The 23,496-nt window shown below is 45.0% G+C and overlaps 1 protein-coding gene across 2 annotated transcripts in view; it reads left to right on the forward strand.

Annotated features, from left to right (window-relative positions):
- Positions 1-7,152: 7,152 nt before the first annotated feature.
- Positions 7,153-23,496, forward strand: part of EFNB2 (ephrin B2) — a 42,631-nt gene continuing 26,287 nt past the window's right edge. For both annotated transcript variants that reach the window (XM_035003067.1, XM_035003068.1), the window contains exon 1: positions 7,153-7,929. In XM_035003067.1, coding sequence (XP_034858958.1) covers positions 7,808-7,929 — 122 coding nt within the window. In that variant the 5' untranslated portion in view covers positions 7,153-7,807. The remainder of the gene's footprint in view (positions 7,930-23,496) is intronic.

A 23,496-nucleotide genomic window follows, 5' to 3' on the forward strand; every position in this document is an offset into this window, starting at 1 on the left:
TATGTTGAAGCAATTTTTTTTAAAGTTCTGTTAAGTCTTAAAGAGGGTGGTTTACTTTTTGATGGTCAACAGTTTAGAAATCCTAGAACTATGCTATATTTCCTCATTTATACTTTTAATGTAGGATTTATATGTACATTAAATATACTCATGAACTAGTATTTAATGGCTATTTTTACAAATACCTAATTTATGCTGCTATGGCAATTAAGACATCAGTATTACCTGTAAGAAAGACTAAGCACCCAGAAGATGATTTAAATTCTCAATCCTGTGCCTCTGTTTTAGGATAGAAGTATTACTACCACAAATTATACTTAATAAAAGACTAGAAAAATGCTTCTAAAAATTTATAGAATCTTAGATTATTTTCAAAGTGGGCCATCAGAAAGAACTTAGCTTTGTACTTTCACAAAAGGCTAAGGTAGTCAAATCCTCTTCAATATAGGGTACCTGCACGTTTATTTTCAGGACAAACACATTTAAACTTCTTACGAGTTTTTGTTTTGTTTCTGCATGTGAAACCTTATGGATGACTTTTATACACTAGACTCTGCCTCATTTATCTTTACATATGTTTGTTTTAAGTCTACTGGTATTAAAACATTTATTGAAGAAAGCGATATACCTGAGATGCATAAACATGTCATCAAAGTAGAATGTTCTCCAGTATTTTTAAGACCATTTGATCACTCTTTCCAAGTGAAACATAAGTTAATGAGATGACTAAATGGTAGATTATTTTGTGTGTGCATGTTAAGAAAATGCTATTGCTTTAGTTAGAGCTCTTCAGTGAGTCTAATTGTGGTAAGGAACAATACTATCAGTTTAAATATCCTTAAAGGTAGAATTTTAAGTAGGCATGAACTGTAGTGAGAACTGACTTATAAACATGGTACCTATTACTCTAAAACAATCACTTTATTTACCTAAAGAATGTAGGTTGCTTATGAATCTTTTTTTTAACCTTTAAATATAGGTTAGCTCTAATTATTTCATGATTTTTTTTTTTAATGTAACTTTTTTTTGCTGCAGATCCATTGTTCTTAGGCTGTGTATTCAAGTTTTGGGAAATGTTTACTTAAAATTGTTTTGCTCTTCAAGTGTTATAAACATTGTATCTAAGAGAGTAGCCTGGACTTAATATTTGAAATTAGTTTATGCGTGCCTTTTAATTTTTAAAGAATCTCTTACTGCCACATATGGTGTGAAATCACAGTAAGTTGCTTAGTGACATCGCAGTATCTGCTTGCTGTTGGAGACTCTCATCAGATATTGAAATTGTTCCTGTGCCAGGCTACAGGAAAGAGGATGTAATTGTTAATAAAATACACCCAATCTTTCTGTGCTGCAACAATGTGTAGTAATTTGTTTTCTTCATTTGTTTCCACTGCCTTTGTATACGTATTATAAAAGTTCAAATTCTCTCCCAATTTATTAGCAGTTCAGATGTTCCCTAATTTATTAAATATGCCTTTATTCACAATTTGTTTTTTAGGTTATTCTTAATGCATTATAGAATTAACTAATGACTCTTGTTTATTTTTATTCCAGTATTTAAAATATGTAGTTATTGGATTTTTATTGTGGAGTTTGCAGAATTATCAATTATATAAACGAAACCTTTAAATTAGCTTGGTGTGAGGACTCTTTAATGCTTGCAAAGAGGGGAAGGGGTTTGTAGTTATAGATTTACTGCTCCAGTTTCCCTTATGAAGATGTAGCAAAGTAGGCCCTGTCTTCAGTTAACTACCCAGTCATGTAGTTACGCCTAGTATAGGTCTACAGCTATTTTGTATGGCCACCAGTATTTTAAAAATTTTCAGTGATGTTGCACCTCTTTTTAATTTTCCAGATTAAAATAAGCATAGAATCCTGGCTTGTTGAAGCCCATGTATCATTTCTGATACCTCATTTTATATTAAGCATCCTCCACTTACCACTTAACTAAAATTTCTCCAAAGCTGTTACTATTAACTAGAGCTTCTGATTTCAGTTATCTTAATTTTCTGCTCTTTAAACCCAGAACCATCCGTTTTGGATTACTAGCCATGAGAATTTTCTGAAGACAGGATATCTTCATGTTTGAGACTTGCCATTCTCTCCAGGAGTCTCAGGAACACTCAAATGCCAGAATGTTATTAATTTGTGAAAGGACCACTAAAGGGAGAAGAGCCTCAATCTAGGAGTCTCGAATGGGTGTTGAAGCCCAAGCAGTAGGTCCTACTTTCTCATTGGTTGAATTGGCCACTTAGCCTAGATGCCTTTATCTTTGTTATTCCTGTTTTTTGTTCACTCCTCTGGTTTTGTTTTTCTGAACATTCAGTTGTCTGGAATTAGAGTTGCTACTGGTTCAGTAATCTAGAAGATTTGCACTTGCTAATGTACTGCACAGTACATTTTGAAGCAGATTTGTCATTGGTTTTCAGATGATGAGATCATATTGATCTGATATATTGTGTATCTGTAGTTACTAGAGTAACTGATACGCAGAAGATTGTTCTTTTCCAAAGCATCCAGTGGTTGGATCAGAAGATGTTGGAACAGTTGTATTTTATATATGTATTTCTTTAGACATATTACTGTGAATCCAGTAAGTTAAAAGAGTAAAATTTTCAATGGTCCGGCAGTTTCACGCTCGCTCAGGAATTCCTAATTGGGGGTGTGGGGGGGTGGGTGCTGTGTGTTTAGGAGTGTCACTACAACTGGTGATTGATTACTAAACCTGGCTTAGGAGCATTAGAATACAATAGGTTTATTCTTTTGTATATGTTTGAATAATGATTTTCTTCCTCATTTTCCAGGCTTACGGAAATGCAGTATGGGTTGAGAAAAAAAGTAGCAAGGAATTTTAACAAAGGAATGCATAATTGCAGCCTCTTCTAAGTGCTGTTGAATATCTTACTGTAAAGTGGGATAGAGGGCACAAAAATGGTTTTATGGACCCATAACCTATTAATCTCCTTACGATTTCCATTAGTGATATCCTTTATATGTTCAAAGCAGAATTTAACTTGTTGTTATAATGGTGTGTCTATATTGTCAGTCCACAAAGTGGGAATCCTGTGAGTGGTAAAACCAAAACTGCACAGCTTTTAACCTGTTTATCTCCAAACTACCTAAACCAATTTGGAAGGGTGACAGGAGTTTGGCCCGTTCTCTAAAACCTGTTGGTTTGCAACTCAGGAAGTGAGATTTCATGCCAAGTGCTTAAGTTAGTTGGAGCCATAACTGTACTCTTTCCACATATGCTCATTTTGCATTAATAATATAAAAGCAATGATCGATTATAAATGAGATTTAAATGAAGCAATGATCGATTATAAACTAGAGATTTAAATGACTACTGTAGTGGAAAATGATGGTATTTTAGTTCCATAAGGGATATATTGTTAACAGTTGAGAAGGTCAGTTGTCACCAAACTTCCCAAAGGGAAAAATGATGTTATTTTGAACCAGAGCGCAATGTAGTAACTATCCCTACCAAACTCCTAAATAGAGGTAGATGCTAATTTAAGGTGTTTCAGTGTGTAAGCTGAACTTTAGAAGCACATGATGCAGGAGTGTACGGCAAAGTTTCCTGAGAAAAGACTTCACTTTTGTTTTGAAAGGTCTTCCCTTTGAGGAATTTGAGCAGTATCATTTGCAGAAGAGTCCTGAAAATTAACGGTGACTTTTATGAAACAAACTGCATGCAATGGCAGGAAATCTTAGTAGAGTCTTACAGCTACATAGAAAGTGTATGGCTTGGACAACACTTACTCAACATGTATATCAAATTTCAGTAATTTTTCTGTAATGTTACATTTAGATAAGGCTTTTGTTCTTTGTTTTACAGAAGTTATGTTAAAGATGTCTTTTGAAGTACATCTAAGAATTGATGGATTACTCTACAAGAAACAGCCATAAGGTCTAAAGACTAAAGCATGCGTAGGAACTCAAAAGGGGCAGGAATATGACCTTACTGAGGTGCATGTACTAGGGCGAAATTGGCTGCCATCTTAATTTTTTAAAGCGAAATTACCTAGCTTTACATTTGCTACTTCATCATACATTTATTCAAACCTATTTCTATCAACTTTTATTGACTATCTGAGATTCCCCAAATTTTTATTAACTTGACTTAAACAGTTGAAGTAACTTGCTCAACTGAGATAAAACTTCATTTTTTTTTTTTTTAATGTGTGGGTGAAGATGTGCTGGTAAAATCATGGATTTTCAGAAATTACCACATTTCTCCTGACAATTTAGTCACAAAATGAAGTCAAAGTACAAACATGCATTAAGCTGATGTGATAGGTTCTTTCTGGTTTGGCATGCGTTAAAATTTCACCTTTTGTCTTGTACATGCTGATGTAACAGTTTTTGCGTAGCATTGTATGTACAGTAGTAGACCCTGATGGCTTGAGGTGATGCTTTTAATTACAGTTGCCCCTTGAACAACTTGGGTTTGAACTGCATGATTCCACTTACACAGGAATTTTTTTTTTCAATAAATATAATACAGTACTGCAAATGTATTTTCCTTATATTTCTTAACATTTTCTTGAGCTTGCTTTAAGAATACAGAATATACATAAAACAACAAAATATGTGTTGGTTGATTTTACATTATTGCTAAGAGTTCTGTAGTTAAGTTCTGGGAGACTCCAAAGTTAAACAGGGATTTTTTTTTTTTTTTTTAAGATTTTATTTATTTTTTAGAGAGCGAGCGAGAGAGAAACAGCATGAGAGGGGAGAGGGTCAGAGGGAGAAGCAGGCTCCCTGCTGAGCTGGGAGCCTGATATGGGACTCAATCCCAGGACCCTGGGATCAGGGCCCGAGCCGAAGGCAGATGCTTAACCATCTGAGCCACTCAGGCGCCCTAAACAGGGATTTTTGACTGGGGTGGTTGATGCTCCTTACCCTCTCCCTCGTCCCCAGGTCAACGGAACTGAAATTACCATCTCAACAGCAGTGGAACATTTTATCATCTTGAAGTTGTTACTGCTGATGTTTTTCACCTAGTCTTCTACAGATAAATTAATCCTTATTTACTGAAAATAAATTGATGAATATTCACACTCTAGTTATACCATAGGAGTCTTTGTGTGGGACTTTATTTTTTGGTCAAATACACTTTGTTTAAAAAAGAAGCAGTTTTTACATGTACATTTACATTTTCCCCAAGGCAAAATGCTTTGGGTGTGTGAATATCTGATTTACTAAAAATGGAAGCTAGGGTTATTTTCAGACAATGCAAATTTCCTTTATTTCCTCTAGTTTACTTGGAGAGAGGATGTAGGAGCTAAGAGGTCACCAACTTAAACTTCACAAAAGAAATTCGCCAACTATGAAACATGGTACTGAGATACTCATTTCTTGTAGAATATTAAGCTCGCTTCACATTAAATTTCAAACGAATTCCTTAAAATGTTTTAGGCTTACTAAAAACCACTCCTTTTTTACCCTTGTGACAAAGTTATGAATAATACCACCTGCCCCTTCCTGGTATTTTAGTCCTCATGGGAATGCCCATGACTTCAAATCGGTTTGCAATCTTTGAGCCTTTTTTTAAAAAAATTATTTCCTCAAATTGGAGGCTTATTTTTAAACTAGCCAATAGGGAAAATGAAGTCGTTTTCAAAGATTTACCTGGAGTAGTATAAATGCATGTGGTACCTCCCGTGCCTTAGTGTTTTCGAGCGCAGCAAACTAGTCCTAACAAAATGTCAACACTCCAGGGTGAAATGTACATTAGCGTATGTTGACTATTTCCAAAAAGGAATACTTACTAAGCCGTAAAAATCTTCGAACTTACAAAGAAGAGTGAGAGAAACACTAGTATCTAAATGAGATGTTTTGCAGTATATATGTTTTAAATTTAGCTTAGTAGATAATTCAGCTAAAGAAAGACAATTTGTAGGAATACCGTGTGGTTCCTTGCGTTTGAAACATTAAAGAAATCCTGGAGTAGACGGGATTTTTTTAAAGCGTGTTGTGGGTATACGGCATATTTTATTTTTTTCAAACGGTGACTTGCACATTAGTACTGTGCCCTACTGCCGCCGAATTCTCCCTGCTGTCGGTCATTTTAGAAGCTTCTGCTTCGGGCTTTCTGCGCGCCTGGGTCCCGGGGTTCTGGTTCCGGGTGGGCGGGCGGTGGTGCGCTCGCGGGGAAGTCAGGCCGGCCGCTAGTGGGCGCTGTGGGTCCGTGGACGCCGGCGACGCGGGGGCGCTCGTCCAAGGCGTTCTTCCGGCAAGGGCAAGCACTTGCCGAGAACCACAGTGAAGAACTCCTGCCACCTCTCCGCTTGAGCGCTATTTGTCACCGTCACCCCCAGGCTCTCGGTCCCCTTGGGGCGGCGTGAGTGTGTCCCAGAGGCTAATTAAGGAGAAGGCCCCGCGGCGGGCGCGGGTATGCCAGCGACACTCGGCAGGGAACGCCTGGAGGTTCTGCCTTCCCGGGAAGCGAGGAGCGGAGGGTGCGGGGCCGGGATGCCTGTGCCCCATTGTCGGCAGCCCCACCGGCTCCACGTCCCCGGGGGTCGTTTCGCATCTCTCGGCCCCGTTGACTTTGGTCCGGCCGCAGCTGACGTTAGGGACCGAAATCAGGTGTGTAACACATCGCTCCGAGGCCTGCTGGGGGCAGCGGAGGGATGCGCGTGCAGGGGTGTGAGCCAGCCTTGCAAGGAGAGGCTCCACTGAAAGGAGGAAGACCCGCGGGAAAACCCACTGCCTTCCGCTCCGCAGGGAAAGTTTCGCCCTCGACGCTGTCCCTCCGATGGAGTTAGAACACTTGCCGGGCAGTGCAGGCGCGTGCTGCGCTCGGGGGCAGGTGGCCCCGTGCTGTCCCAGCTCGCCTCTCGGCCGTCCCTAACTGCGTCCCCACCCCGCCGCCGGAGGGGCGCCGGGTGCACGCGCAGGCCACCCCTCCCCTCTCTGGCGGCCCCGGCTACGCTCCCTTTGCGCCACCGCCCGGGGCCGGGGGCGGGGCTCACCTGTCAGCCGGCGCCCCGCCTCGCGGCGCCCAATGTCGGGCGGAGGCGGATGACGGACGGCCCGGCCGCCCAACCGGCGCGCGGCGGCTGGGCGGCGGGCCAATAGGCTGCGCGGCGCGGGGCGGGGCCCCGCGTTTATAGTGCTCTGACAGCGCGCCGGCCGCGCTGACTCTCCTCGGCGGGGACGGCGGCGCCGGCCGGAGCTGGGAGCCGCGCGCAGAGAGGGTCCCGGCGCCCTCCCCGCACACAAAGGCCCGTGCGCGTCCGGCGCCCGCGGCGGGGACCGAGCCCCTCCTGCCTGCTCCGCGGGCCGGGAGCCGCGAAGATTGAGGAGGCTCCCGCGCGCCCGGAGGCGCCCCTCACCGCTCCGCGCTCCGCGCCCTGGGACATGGAGCCGCGCCGACGCGGCGCCCGCGCGCTCGGGCCGCTGCCCGCCCCCCTGGATCTATAGAGCGAGGCGGCCCGCTCGGAGCGCAGCGTCCGCCGCCCGCGCGAGTCGTTTCTCCGCCTTTGTGTGCCGGCCGCGCGCCCTCCCCGCAGCCCGCGCCCGGCACCCTGGAGCCGCCCGGGAGCCGGCCGTCAAAGCTGCGTCCGGCGCGGCGCCCCGCAGCCCCGAGCCCGCCGCGCCGCCGCGCCTCGCGCGTGCGCTCCCGCCCCGCACCCTGAGGGCCCCGAGTGGGGCGGCCCGACCTCGGCGACGGCTGGAGCTGACCGGCGCGCCCCGGAGCTGCCTGCGCTCTCCCCCTTGTCTGCCCGGAGGAGTGGGGCTCCGGCCCGCACCCATCTCTCCGTGGTCCGGAGTGTGCGGCGCTGGGAGCGGCTTGGCCATGGCCGCGAGGAGGGACTCCGTGTGGAAGTACTGCTGGGGAGTTTTGATGGTTTTATGCAGAACTGCGATTTCCAGGTCGATAGTTTTAGAGCCCATCTATTGGAATTCCTCGAACTCCAAGTAAGTGGCATCCGCGATCCCCCTCGGTCCCCGCCTGGGGTCCGCCGCGTCGCGCCGTCCGGGCGGGCGGAAGGGCTGGGCCGCGGAGCCTCGGAGTCTGTTTCTGCAACCCCGGGTCCCCCACCCCAAGGTCCCTGTCCCCCACCCTCGCCACATTTTACTTGATGAAACTCTTTTCGCTCGGCGTTCCGGCCGGAGCGCCGGTTCTAAGGGGCTCCCTCCCCGCCTTCCTTTCCCCATGAGCTCCGGGGCTCTAGGAAACCCCTGGCGGCTCGGCTCGGGTGTCACGTTCGGGAAAGTGTCCGATGGCGATACCTGACCCTCGTTTCTTTTAGAGGACGGAGAACATGGCCACAAACAGGGCTGGCCGGCGCGTGGGCGCTGGCGGGCTGCGGGGAGAGGTGGGGATACTGTGCTCTCGAGGAGCCCCGGAGTGCGGTCGGATCCCCGCAGGTGGGCCGGGGCTCTGAGCCCGGGGCAGAGAGCCTGGGGTCCCTTCTCGCCGTCCGCAGCGCCCCGGCGCCGCGCCGCCTGCCCGAGTGTGCGCGGGGAGCTCGCCAGCTCCGCCGGAGAACTCGGGCGGCGAGCCCTCTCCTCCCAGCCGGGGAGACGGGTCTTCGGTTTCTCCCGGAGAGCCCTCTGCACGTCGGCTTCTCCCTTCGTTTCTAAACCAGTGGCCCCGAACTCTGTGCGGTCCAGGTAGTTGACTTGATTTTAAGGACGCTTTCTGCAAAAGCTTCAGGCCCTGCCCAGTCGATACAGCTCCTGACGCCTTGGCGCTCGGGGAGCCTGGGCAGGAATGGGATCCTTGGATCTGACTTGCTTTTACCAAACCGTGTAGCCAGGAGAAAGCCAGGCCTCGTGGAGATTAACTTCCAGTGTGAGCTACCAAAATAGAATACATTGAGAATTTAGAAAAGGCGATTCGTCGGTAAGCATGTACGGCCGTGGCTCCTAAGTAGTTACCTGTGTATTCAGTTTTGCATCTTAGCTCCTTCTTGGAATACGTTTCTAGTTAGATCCAAAAATACTTTACAGAATCATTGAATTTTAGCCTTTGGAAACTTGGGAAAAGTGTGGAGACATTGGCTGGCTCCTGGAGTAAGCGTTTGAGATCAGAGGGAAAATCAGTGGCCTAACTGAAGACAAGCAAGTTGGCCATGGATTTAGGAGTAAAGAGATGGGGAATTGATTTACAAATCACATTTTAATTAAAGAATTATGTCCATTCTTTTAAAAGTGGTAAATTTCAAATTCACCAACATGTTTTACCAAGAATTCCCCTTGATAAGGGCAAGAAACGTCACGGCTGTAAATCGGATTAAACACATTCTTGCATGATGCCGGATGGCACTTTCCAACACGGCTCATATTTAAAAGTTACTTCATTGCAGCCTCCCTCTATGCAGCCCGGCCTCGTATGGACCACTCTTTTGACTTGATTGATGTAAGGTTTGTGTTTGCCGAGAAAGTAGTTGCAGTGACATCTTTACACCGGTCTGGAATTGTGAGGCACCAGGTGGTGCGGGAAAGCGCCGGGCTAGGCGGGCGGGGAGCCCGGGCTGGGCGGGCTGGGCGGGCCGGGAAGAGGCCGGCCAGTGTTCGCTTTGCGCCTACAGAGGTCACTCTTCCACGCGCAATGCTCGCGGCGCCAGGCCTCACCTCTTCCCCCAGGCTGTCTGCTCCGCGCCGCTTTGCACTTTCGCTGACGGATTATTTGGGGAGGCTGATTCCCCTCTCCACCACCACCACCAAGATTTAACATTACACTTAAGTCATTCCCATTAGGGCGCCTGGGTGGCTCAGTTGGTTGAGCGACTGCCTTCGGCTCGGGTCGTGATCCTGGAGTCCCGGGATCCAGTCCCGCATCGGGCTCCCTGCTCGGCGGGGAGCCTGCTTCTCCCTCTGACCCTCCCCCCTCTCATGTGCTCTCTCTCATTCTCTCTCTCTCAAAAAAATAAATAAAATCTTAAAAAAAAAAAAAAGACATTCCCATTAACCCGTCCATTGCTCAGCCCCGTGTATGTATCTCTGCGCTAACTACTTACTACTTGGTGTGTGATCAGGAGGCAGAGTAGAAATACCTACTTGGAAGAAAAGGTAGAGCAGTAACTGTTCCCAGCACGGACATTAATATCTTCTTTTCCTAGTGTATTTGGGGTGGGGGGAGGTGACTGCTATTTTACGAACGGTCCTGATGAGCAGCATTCCTCGGTTTTTCTGTGCTGTAGCCACAGACTTGGAGACCTGCTGGAGGCCTGCATTTTGGAGAAGCCTGCCTCCCTGCACTGATGAGGTTTCTGTTGCCATGATTGCTCCGGTTCTCAAGAGTAGAATTTCTTTTAAAATTCTCATGATAATGGCTTGCCTGGAGGACTGGATAATTTGTCCCTGGAAAAGGTCTACTTAAAGTATGCAGCTGAATGCTAGCTCGAGAGATCAGAAAGGTTTCTTCCTGGAGGAGTGATATGAAAGAGCCTTTTCTAAGTTGGGGAATGAATAAAAACCCCTAGTGCCAAGGGGTTGCTTTATTTGGGGAAGTTGCATATTTATTTCCAGGGAAAAGTTTGAGTCCGTGAATGTGATGTGGCAGGAAGGTGATCAGATGCAACTGAGGTTTCAAGTCAGTTCCTACGAACTGTGGAACAATTCACTTGTAATGAAGCCGCCATCAGTAATTAGATTTGTTTCATTTGGAGGTCAGCTTTTTTAGCAGGTGGTCGACGTAGGAAGCAGGAGCAGCTGTTTGGATGCAGTGTCCAGAAAATCCTTTGTAAATTCACCGTCTCCATAACTACTTTAATCACACTGTCTACTGCTCCCATCCCTGAGAGTTTATGCCGCAATCAAAAGAAGTTCTGTGTGCTGAAACATTAGCAACTACCCTGCGAGGTGGATTACTCACATCAGGCTCCAGTGGTGTTGCCTCAGTTGTGGTCCGTTAGGTTGTCGAAGCCTATTCCCCCCCCCCCCCTTTCAACTGGGCAGAGAATAGCAAAGCCTGGCTTTCATTTTCAATTAACTGATGTAGAACAATTTTTCCAAGCATGATGAATAGTTGTCTCCTCTAAAAAATATCCACTTTCGAGTCTGTATTAGTATGGTGCTCTATAATGAATTACACTGACTTTTGTTGGAAATTTCAGTCGAGCCGTAATTTCTTCTGTCTAGGGGTACTGTTTCTTGTGCACCATATACTAGCTGGTTAACAAAGCATTTTGCTTTTCCCATGTCATTTTTTCTCTGCATAATACTGAATTCCTGGTATTGATTGACTTGATACAAAAGAATGGCTGGATAATATCCAGATAACCTGTAATACGTGGGCCCCACCACAGTCAGGCTCTGAATAAATACGGACCTGTCAGAGATTGATAAAATAAACTACAATGGATACTGCTGTTTGAACAGTCCATTCAATACCATATACAAGCCAGCCTGCCTTCCATTGTGTCTGAAATTCTTATTTTTGTAGGTAAACAAATGCACATTCAACACTGATTGAATAGCCCCTTGAACTATGCTCCACAGTTTGCGTTTGGGTTAATCTTGTCGGTTTTAATATAGAGAGAAAAAAGCACAAAGCACCAGGGGTGGAATTGTTAGTCCTTTCCCATCCACATTCCTCACATTTTGTCAGGATGATAAACTAGAGGTAATGGAGTGTCGTTTCACAGGACAGCCGAGCCAGGGAGAACACAAAGACGGAGCTGAAGTGATAGCTCACAACATGCTTGGTCGCCTTCTTTTCAGGCGAGAAGAGAATTTATTTGGGAATCGTGTGTCTAGGGACTGCACTTTTTAACCTCGGCAATTATAGCTTCAAGCCTCAGAAACGGGGAGCTGGAGGTTAAGATGATTTGTTAAGCACTTGGTTCTAAATCTTTCACAAAGCGTAGCTGTTGACACTTGTCCTACCAATGTAAAGAAATGCAAATGACTGCCTGAACGTTTCTGACTCTTGCAGGCAAAGTAGAAGGACAGGTGAATTAGCCATCATCCCCAGACCAGCTAAAAACTACAGATTGGAATGTTCTCTCCAGGTGGAGTGAGCTGAAGAATAATCAGTATATTTGGATTACTTATGGTAAAACCTCTTGTCTGTAAATTTACTGAGGGAAATGCTTTGGTTGGTGGGTCAGTGCGATCATAATCCTCAGAGGGACATGGCAGTTGGAGCAACTAAATCCGGGCTACCTTGCCTTCCACTGAGATGCTTTGGGTAGCTCCCAGGAGGTTGAGTGTGACATCTACCTTAATGTGATGTTTCTCAGAGCGTTTGCCTAATGGGACTCGGTCTGAGCTCCCAGCATGACTGCAGTCATACGTCATAGGAATGGGAGTGGCAGGGAAAGGAAATACGGACTGTAGACCCTCAGCAAAAAGGACTTTTTTTTTTTTTTAAGGAAGGTGATTTCTTTAACATTTTACGAAAACTTTATTCTTAAACTGTTCCATCACAAAGTAGACAAAAAGCAGGGCTCTTGTAAGCAAAATAATGATGAAAATGGTACTCCTGTCTGCCTAATCTCTGCTTTCGTTAGCTGCTGACATAAAGAGCCTGTTTTTCAGGTCACTTATCATTCATCTACATAGATTTGCTTATGAGCTCGGCCTTTGTGTAGCAGAGTAGAGCCTTAAATAGGAGTGTTCAACTGTTTAAAATATTTTGATTAAAATATGCAGAACCCATAGAACTATAAGCTTCTAGTCAGGAATTAGCTCTTTCAGGGAAGAGCTCCCCCCCACTTTTTTTTTTTTTTTAGGGGTGGGATTAGAATGGGGTTGGGAGAGGGATAGAAGAAAAGCAAAGAGGGAAGGATGGCAAATGGGACAGTGTTCGAACAGCTTGGAAAAACTCCTGTGGCTTCATTGTCTCTGTAAAGCCAAAGAATACAAAGACATAAGCAACTCAGCCCTTCTCCCATGATGGAAAATGTAAACCGTTGACATGGCCCCCTGTTTAACTTGTTTAATTCTTGTTTTAAATTCAGTGCTACGCTAGCCGTGTGAACTCTGAAGATTTCTTTAGTAATCCATTTTGTAGTTCCGAATCAAAAACAAAGTGAAAGGGTCTGACACAATTTGCTTTTATTTTTAGGCAAATCAACCTTGGTCATAGTTAATAAGGGGATTACAACCCAGACTCGGTCTTTACAGATGTAATGTAAATCAAGGGCAGAGTATAAAGAAACTGATCCCTTTTGATTGAAGTACGGGAAAAAGGCATAGAGGAACTGGCAGCCGTAATCTGATTGTATGGCAATAAAACCACCATTTTCTGTCTTTCAGATAAAAATAATGTGGTAAATCCATGCAGTTCATAAGATGGAAAGGCAGATAAAGGGGGAAGCCATGGCAACATATAGATTAGCTTGATGTTGGAAATGACACGTCTCTGAAAAGGGTGTAGAAGCGAAGATCCTTGCTCCAGGCTGTTGGTTATTATGTGAGAACCACACAGACTTGGAAACTCGGATTAGAAAGTATGAAAGCCCTACTTGTGGCCCGGGATGGTGAAAGCAGGAAAGAAAAGCTGCTCAGTTCTTGCTCATTGGTGGCGGATAATATGGCGAAGGTAGATTTCATTGGCTGCCTTTTTTAGAGGTTGAGATATGGGGCTGATTAAAACTTCAGATCACTGCAGTTGTTAAGGCCTGCAAGATTTTCCTTTTTAACTCCTGGCCTGACAGCGGCAACCATTCTGTAGGATTAGCTGCACTTGGCGGTCCTCGCCTTAATCTATTTGGGCTTCAGGCAGGGCCATGCTGGGCAGGAACAGAGACCAGAGGGGAAAGTAGGGCTGGAGCTCCACGCCCTTGGACTGTAGCCATGTTTCAGACCCAGCGCCATCTCACACCGCGTGGGAGAAGTGAAGGTAAAGAGTACCCCTTGTCCCTCTCCCTCTGCCAGAGAGCCCTTCCCCGAGTTTTGTCCTTCCCGCCCTGGAAAAGAATATATAATAAAATAAATAAAAGGGGGGGTTGTTTTCATTCAAATCAGCGGTAATCCAATCTGACCAAACCAAGGGGCTCTGTATTGTACTCGTAAATGTGAGCCTTAACCTTGGAGTTGAATGGGATGGGCTCCCTTCGTGTAAAGACAGGAGTAGAAAATGTTAGCACTGCTCGGCTTTAAAGTAAAAAACCAAAACTGAATCAGCATGCCTGGAATCTTACTGCCCTCTGTCTTGAACAAGCTTGTGAATCAACTGGACTTTTGTTTTTGCCTTCCACACTCTCCATTTTGGTCATTACACAAAACGAGCCATTGAAACCATGATTGGGTTACATTTGGAGTGACATCCACAATTGGGTCAAGCCAGAAAGGAAATATTTGCTTTATTGCCTCCTACTTGGTGTTTTAGAAAAGTCTCAGCCTTTCCTTAGGAGAGTCTGGAAACTCTTAAGACACATGGACAATACTGGCCACTACAGACACCCCCAGTGTCTTGATGGAGTGGATCAAGGGAGTTCCCCGTGCTGTTCTCTTAAGAGCAACGTGGGACCTTTCTAGACTAACTCGTTCTGTGTCTGAGATCTTCATCAAATCTCAGTATTCTCTTTCAGACCCATTGCATTGATTTGGTTCCTAATACTCAGCTGACTCGACCCTCGGTTTGGGGCAAGGATTTATCGCCTTTGTTGGCTGCTTTTCTGGTCGTTACAATGTAGCTTTCACAGATCCAAAACATTTAAAGATGATTGCCCATGCACTTGCCATACCCAGTGCCAGCAACTTTACCTTCCTTTCTAGTCTAATTCAGTAACCTATATCAAAAGATCCATTGCACTTGTCTAGAGTCACCAAAGAGAAGGGACACCCCCTAATTTACAAGCTGGTCACATCCAAGCACCTTGCATTCTACATTTGACAATGATTGCTAATGGCCCATTCAGCTAAAGTATTTGCTTGTTAACAGGGAACAGAGCATGATAAATGTCCAGCAAGCTTGCGGCCTCCTTCAGCTTTTCAAATGCAGACTGGTGCATATTTATGGCAGGCAAATGACAAAAGAAGACGCTGAATTGCCCTGGCCTCCAGCTTTCTACTAGGAACAGGGTTAAAGTGATTAGAGAAAGAAGCAGGGGAGTCTGGCCTCCAGTTTACTGACCGTCCCTCAGTTTTCAGCTTCCCGGTCTCCCTGCAGAAACGACTGCAGAGGTGCTGGAGATAAGGATGGTTGGACCGGGTGCACCAGGGGGAAAAGGAGGTGATCGGTGATAAAGTGTTTTCCATGCACACTGGATGCCAGGTGAACCTATATCTCGTGCTCCCGCAGAGAATCAGTAGTGGTTCTTTATGTTCCTTTTCCCGTATAAATTCAAACGTGTAATTCTAGTTCAAAGCATTTTGTGACTGGTGAGTGCATACTTGCTGATTTAAAAAAAACAAAAACAAAACATAGTAGGAGAACGCTCCATTAAAGAAAAACAAGTTGTTTCTGCCTTTAGTATCTCTACGCAGAACATGAAGGAAGAAAAAAGGATTGTAGTGAAGTATTAATAGTTTGCTGTTTTGTTCCTCTAAAAGTACGGGTAGGAAGGTTCTCACAACTCAGTGGTGGGCAGACATTCAGGATGCTCGGAGTGAACCACCGATGATCGGCTTTGCTTTGAAAACTTTTTCTTCAGTACTATAGGTTCTTCATGTTTCCTATATAGAAATGATTAAACACTCCAATGTATTTTCTCAATTTAAGTTCAGCTGCCTCCTTTAATTACAGTCCTTGTATATAGGTCTCCCAGTACTTGCTGGGCAAGTCTCTGTGGCCCCCAAGACATTCCCCTGTGCTTTTTTTTTTTTAAGATTTTATTCATTTATTTGAGAGAGAATGAGCTAGAGAAAACATGAGAGGGGGGAGGGTCAGAGGGAGAAGCAGACTCCCCGCTGAGCAGGGAGCCCGATGCGGGACTCGATCCCGGGGCTCGATCCCGGCACTCGATCCCGGGACTCGATCCCGGGACTCCAGGATCATGACCTGAGCCGAAGGCAGTCGCTTAACCAACTGAGCCACCCAGGCGCCCTCCCCTGTGCTTTTCATGTACTGATTCCTCCCAAATCACCCCAGAATAATTATGAGTGCTACTCTCATCTTTGAAACCAGTAGAGTCAACGTGTTTGTATTGGAGGAACGGGATGACGGATGGTCCTAAGGCCTTGGCTTGTTTGGTAGTTGGGGAGGTGTGTGTGTGTGTGTGTGTGTGTGTGTGTGTGTGTGTGTGTGTCTGTCTCTCGGGTGCAACACCTGCTGTCTGCCCACTGGTGCTCCCCAGCCACACTCCCTGCAGGGTCCCTAACCTCAGCGTGTCTGAAGTGCTCCTTTCCCTTTCCAGCATCTGAGGACTGGAGGCACAGCAGAGTGAAATGCATCTGAATCTTGGTCCTTGTTCTTCCTGCAAGTTGAGCTGGCTCACTGTGGCCTGAAACATTTGCCCTGGACTAGAACTGTCTGTGAGTGGGGTCGGGCCCAGAATGGGCCTGCCAAAGAAGTTAGAAAATGCCAGTTTTCATGTAACTACCAGAACTAAAGTTGGGGTACATTTCAGATGCAAATAAACTCTTCTAAGCCCTGAGTCCCCCATGGTCTATGGGAAAATGGATCTTCATTATAATGGACTGTCTAATAAAGTTTACAAATTCCCCTAGATGAGTGCCCTCTTTATGACATAGATCAAACATAATTTCTTTAAATCTTTTCTCTGTAATCCCACAGTACTTTAGTTAAATACCTAGGGTCTAGAAAGAACATTATACATTGCAGCGTCATGATTCATATGCAAGCCTTAATCCCCATCATTGCCCTCCTGGTCCCTGAGAGGCTGGGACAAGAGCTGTTGTATTTTGGCAACCCCTGTCTATTAGCTAGTGGTGACGTCCAGTAAGGATCAGTCCGATGAACAGACACAATCTAGACGTATATTTATGGCTGCCTATGGTGTGTTAACTTGTCACCTGTTACTAGAGAACTCCCCGCCCCCTGCCAGAGCAATGGCTCTAGAACTTTAGGGCACAGAATCACCTGGAGGGCTTGTTAAAACAGGGCTTTGCCAGGCCCCACCCCCGAGTTCCGGATTCCTGAAGTCTGGGTGGTACTTGAAATTGACATTTCTAACAAGCCCTCAGCTGATGCTTCTGCCGCTCAGAGACCACACCTTGAGAACCATTGGCCTAAATTAACTTCTTTTTTTTTTTCCCCCCTGGAAACAGCTCAACATTAGCTCATCACCCTCTAAGGCTGTTTTGGAATCTCTGAAGAAATCTGTGGTCCTTGTCTTGCTGCTTTCTGCCCCATTCTTGCCTTGTTGGAGGCCATAGGGGATCATCTAGGTTCCTGAGAAGCTGATAAAGCATTGATTTATTCAACAAGCATTTGTTAACTGTGAGGCCCATTACTAGGCTCTGATGATAGAAAGAACAATCTCTCCCCTCAAGAGACTTAAGTCCTAGGGTGGGGACAGAGAAGGCCTGGCGGAAGTATGGTTACAGTAGGTCCCTGAAATACACCGTAATAAGCAAGTCAAAGTAATAACAGTTCAGCTATGAGCAGTATGTGTGTATCGAGTACACGTCTGTAAGCATCCACAGTATTTCATACATCTGAGCATAGCTCAAAGACTGATCCCACAAGTGAGGCAAATAGACCCTGTGGGATAGCTAACCCAGTGATCTCAGCTACCTTTGTGAATATGAGAATCAGCAGTACCGATGGGTTTTTAAGATGCATATGATGATAATGGAAGGGTCAGGCAATTCGATTTAGCAAAGACGACCAAGCAAATGCTATTTTAGTTTAGCAAACAGTACCTCCTTTGGAATCTGGCTGTTCGAGCCCAATCCCAGCACAGCCGGGTTTTTTTCACTGTGTAACTAGGGGGAGTACTCTCTATGTCTCAGTTATCCCGACTCTAAAATGGAGGCAGTAGTCTAATAGCGCTGAATAAAAGAGTAATAAAATTGTGGTCAGGATTAAAAGAGCTTAGCTCTGTGCTTGGCACAATGAAGCAATAAATGTCCGCTATTGTTAATAAAGTTAATTGAATATCTGTGTGCCTGGCTATGGTTCATTTTGCCTACCATATACAAAGAATAAATAAAAACCACATGTTAATAAAGATTGCAACATGGCATGTTCACCTTTTAAAGTTTGTTTTGTTGATTTTGTTCACCTGCCACCCTTCTATTCCTCCTTTAAACCTTTCCTCTTAAGTGAAGCACTTTATTTTCCCCTCTACTGCAAATTCCATGCTCTCCCCTCTGCTCCCTACCCCTAATGCTTTGTTGTAACATTTATAACACTGGAGAAATCCGCTTCCCTACCATGGACTGAGGAGAGCCTGGGCTGAATCCACTTTGTGTGTTCTAGTACTGGATACAGTAAGAGATTGTGTTGTTGAACATAAAAGAATGCAGCCTGTAGGGATGGGCATAGTAGCCTCATTTGTGTTAATGTTACATGTTATTTCTTATTTAGAAACCAACTCACCTGGTGGACACAGTTTATTTACCAAAAGTCTATGATTCCTATAATATCAATGGGGAAACCAAGGCACATTAATTAACTTGCCCGAAGTCCTATAGTTAATAAGTGGTACGGTCTGCATTTGAACCTGATTACTCTGGTTCCAGAACCTGTCCTCTTAATTCTCTGCCTCTCTCTCTTATGCTATTGCTTGGAGTAATTAGAAATCGAATAACTAAATTAAGCATACATACGTTCATGGAAAACCAAGCATACAAGATGGATTAAAAAAGTTTGAGGTGTAATTCTTCCCTTTGTCAGTCGTTATTTATAACCGTTCCTATGATGGATACACAGTTCTCGATGGACCCTTTGAATCTTTGATAACGAGGTTCTACTCAATGGAAACTAGACAGTTATGAAAGTATATAATATTAATGCATTTATTGAGTGTTATTCCTTTGACTATTAACATCTTCCTTTTAAAATGTTAAACATTTGATGGTTTCTTTGGGAGAAAAAGAGGTCAGATTTTCGAGGAGAGTTGCATTTGGTTAGGTGCTGAGCATGCGTCAAGCTAAGGAGGTAGTATGACATCTTTTTTAGAGTCTAGTCACAATTAAATGCCATTTTATTTTGGATTTTGGGATCTGTGCCAGCTTCCAGCTTGTCAGAGCTGAGAAGACTCAAATCAAGTCCAGGCCTATTTCTACAGCAAACTGGGATTCTGGCTTCTTGCCTGTGGATTCATTCAGTATATCCCATCTGGCTTTTGATGTTCTGCAAGTTTGGAGCAGTTTGTTTCAGGAAGCCAAGCAGCCCGGGGTCCTCTTGCCTCCAGAATGAGCCTCTCGGCTTGCTTCTTCTCCAGGACTTAGTGTCCGCTTACCTGTTGACAAAGCAGCCGGCTGGAGGTGTCAGCCAGGTCTTCCTTCCTTTTAGAGCTCAGGACCCACAGCATCCCTCCTAGTTTCTCCATGCCCTGTGCCCTTCAGTTTAATTCAGTCACAGCCTGTTTGAATAACTTAAGAGTATTTAATTTCTGTGCATGTTTATGTCTTGGTGAGGCTCTACCGGGCTGCTTGTAGTGACCGAGCAGGAACTATACCGTCCTCAGTTACAGTGGTGCCCCACGCACACTTTTATAAGGGACAGTTTGGGGGTGATCTGTGTGGAAGTCTCCAGCCGGTCAGGCTTGACTCTTTTGTGCTGTCGGCGGGACAGACCTGACTGATGTGCAGCCTGCTTTTTTTTTTCCCTCCTCTTCCCTCCTTTCTGGGCTGTCCCAAAGCCATGAGAGGTGCAGGAAAATGTCTCCTGTCTTCTGCACAGCAGACTCGTCCCTGACCCTGCTCCCGAGCCTGGGAAGAAGGGGAAGTGTGCCGGAGGCAGGTGTTTGGGTGGTTGGTTGTAAAGTGATTTCGCACAGCCTTGTAACTTTTGTTGGCAGGCTTATGGTTGACTGGCAGGGAGAAGCTGTTCTTATATGTGTTCTTATATCAAGAGAGAACTAAGAGTGTTGTCTCTTCTTCAACCGTACTTATCAAAGTGTTCATTCTGTAATCACACCGATGCCCGTGGAGCACCCTTCTGTGCAAGGCACGGGGGTGGAGGGCTTGGAGTCCAGCAGGAAACACAACAGGCTCCGTCCCAGGGTCCCACTCCAGCTTGAGGAGCAGGAGCTGGACCCCTTGGCGTGCCTCTTTCTCTCAGTGCTGTTTTCCCCACCAAAGGGGAGAGGTTTCATTCACCCATAAAACATGGGTGAATTGTTTTTCTAAACAGGCGAGATTCTTTGGAATTAAAAAAAGTGTGATGATAGGAACGAAAGGAATGGGCAGGCTGTTAGAAAAGAGACGCCCTTTGCTGTGCATGGAGATCTCAGCTCCATTCCTTTGCAGCCCGCCCACTCCCCTGTGAGTTAATGTACCTTTCAGCCCTGTGATGTGCTCACTCAGGCCGAGGAGCAGATGGATCTGCAGCTTCTACCTGAGACAACATCGTGAGAACCACCTGGAAGTGGCCCTTGAATTTCTTTCTGTATGAAGGCCACTTTCCTCTCGGGCGCCTCACCTGTAAGTAACAAGCGTTCCACCTTCCTTTATAGACTCTTGCTGGAAGCATGGTTTGGAACAAGACCGTGCAGGTGCAAACAAATCATAGTTGGGAAAGAAGCTCGCTGCGTCTCTTGCCTCCGCGGCTTATGAAATCCCTGTTTCGATCATGGGGCCGGCGTGGATGAGCCAGCACGGCAGACGGAGTTGGCCGGAGTGACTCACTTGCCTCTTGCTTTCCCACTGCAGGTCCCGGCACCCCAGCCTTACTCTTTTCAGCTCCCGAGTTTGGCCTTATCTGGCTACAAACTTCACTCTTCTGAAAGTTTTGAGGGGGAGCAGGGGTGCTTAGATCAGTGCCATAAATAAAAACCTGTGTTTTGTTTTGAGGTGGGTGGCTGCTTTTTGTTTTTAATTCCACAGCCGAGATCAACCAGTCTCTTTGAACCCATGCAAAGAAAATGGTGCTGTGTGTCATGTGCTGAACGTCTTGACTTACAGATGCAGATCTCTTCTTTTTTTTTCTTTTTTCTTTTAATTCCAGTATGGTTAACATAGCGGTTTCAGGTGTACAATACAGTGATTGAACAGTTCTGTGCACCACTTGGCGCTGTTTCAACCTCAGCTGGCTCTAGGCTGGCCTGTGCACTGGAAGTTTTTATTACAGCGGAGCGGAGGAAACTTAAATAACTTGTGTTATTTTCCTCAACGAAAATTTAAACTATGGGAATATTATCTTTGAGTGTTTTAAAATAAAACTTACTTTAGCCACCACCGTTTGAGCATTATGTCACAAATAAAAAACAAGATTAACATCAAAAGGAGTCAGTTTTCATTCAGTTGTGCAGCATTGTAGGCTGTGAAACTTAATATTATTTTGACTCGTGCAGTAATTGTAGAATGACAGGGAAATGGATTAAGTTTAAATACGAGTGCACACAGCAACTACACACAGACCGTCAAATGCAAGGCAAGGTCATTGGCCAGAGTGAGGGCCCTGGCTCTTCAGATTAGGATTTTATAAATAAAACTTCCCTTTAGACTGTAGTTTACTACTTTTTTCAAGTGTGTGTGTAGACAAAAGAGGCACAAACACCGTCGCGCCTCACCTTGAAAAGTTGCTCAACTGGTTTGCACACCCATCGGCTCACAGTGCATTCTGAATTTCTGTGCTTCTCATCTTTCTTTTTCTGGAAAAGATTTTGCTTGTCGTTGGTGTGAAGCTTGAAATGCCCCCCCCCCCATACACCCCCTGGTTCTCGGGTTTATAACACTTTAATGGCCCCAGATAGTATAGCCTGCTTTTATGCCCCTTTTCTTTTCCTTGAATAAATCAGGTTCATGTTGCAGATGATATTTGTTTGAGAAAAGTGTGAAAGAAGGGGCACCTGTGAAAACCAGCGATTGTCCCAGCACCCCAGACACTTTCGAATTAAAGCAGAAAATGTCAATTAACTCCTCCAGTTACTACCTTATTTCTTGAACGTTTAAAGCCACTGAGAACGAAGTGGTGCACTGGCTTCAAGTTTTAAGGTAATTACTTGCTGCTCTGAGCATCGGTATCTGGTGACCTAATTCTGTATAAAGCTGACGCGCTGTAGCTACGCCCCACTCTCTCTGGTTTCAGAGAAAGTTCGTGCAGAATCTTGTTCTGATGGGAAAGTGCAAAAGGGGGCAGTAAAGTGCTATCCACCAAAAGGAAACTTTTCCCAAGTATTTCTCAGGGTCTCGATATTGCCTGTGTCTGTTGTGGGCCCTGCTTTTATTTATTCCCTTTCTAACAAACTCTTCTCTTTGGGGCATTTAGAGAGAGACGATCTTATTAAGCTGTGGCAGCAATGTAGTATTCAACGGAAGTAATACCGGAGGAGTATCCCGCCTGGTTTTGAAATTCACATGCGAATTTAAGTCCTGCTTCTGCAGTATTTCTGTTCCCCAGTGCACAGGGTGTTTCTGAAAGGAATCTTGGGCTTCTGTGTTCATGCTCTTCTAGCCCCCCAGAGACGTGGAAGGCCCTCAGTGCATGGTGAGGTTCGGGGTCATGGGTCTGGGCTTATCCAGAGCAACCTGCATCTTTTGTCAGGAGGTGACCAGAAAGCCCAACCAGCTGCAGAGTGCTCCTCCTTCAGAACTTTGGACTGACTAATTTACAATTGGACTGTTCCTCTTCCCTGAAGCCTTTGAAATTTAATTAAAGTAAAACAGAAGCGTTTTATGGGAAAAGTGCATGTTTTCCAAAATGTAGTAAACTCAAAGTGTACGTAATATAGAACTCTGGCCTGCAAATAAACCTATTCTGTGATAGGACTTGATTTTGGGTGCCAACTGCTAGGGTGAACCTCCTCCTAAAGCCGGCATTCAGATCCCCTGAAATGTTAGCCAACTTCCAGATTTTTCCAGTGCAGTGATTAAGCCTAAACTGTATCCATCCTGTATTTTTCATTTATTTTACTAGGGTTTTGTGGACTCAGAAGCTGATTTGTTACGTAGGCCACAGTTCCAACCATAATAACTTTAGTTATTTCTAAGGAAATGCATCAAAAAAGTTAAAACGTCTACAGGTTTTAAATATTTTAAGTGCTGGTTTTTAAAACCAGAATTATGAAAGATGGCTCAGGAACATGATATCATTTGTTCTTTGAAACTGTGCACTGAAAATGATGTTCCATCTGATCACAGAAGCATTTAATGTTTATCGTAGAAAATTCCGAAAAACATGGAAAGCAAAAAATCACGCTGGGTCCACCACCCAGTATCTCAAAGCTGTCTCAGGTAACAGCCCCAAGTTTGATCATCTGCGTATGTTTTCTGTGTTGTCAGAATAAGCAGAATCACGTACCACACATTGTGTCTATGTGTATGTTTTCAATTGAAATTAGCCATGTACTTACAATAATCATATACTCCGATGTAACTTGGAGAGGAAAATAAAAGCAATCCTCAGTGAAAAAAGTAGTACCTGTGCATTTAGGAATCTTATTTTGCTCCACAGTGTGCTCAGAGGTAGAATACCATGTGTGGGTCCCCTGTCCCCCCAGGTTACATAGTGGC

This window comes from Mirounga leonina, unplaced genomic scaffold (genome assembly GCF_011800145.1).
Source record: "Mirounga leonina isolate KUSES-001 unplaced genomic scaffold, KU_Mleo_1.0 Mir_127, whole genome shotgun sequence".
In the NCBI taxonomy this organism is placed as follows: Eukaryota; Metazoa; Chordata; class Mammalia; order Carnivora; family Phocidae; genus Mirounga; species Mirounga leonina.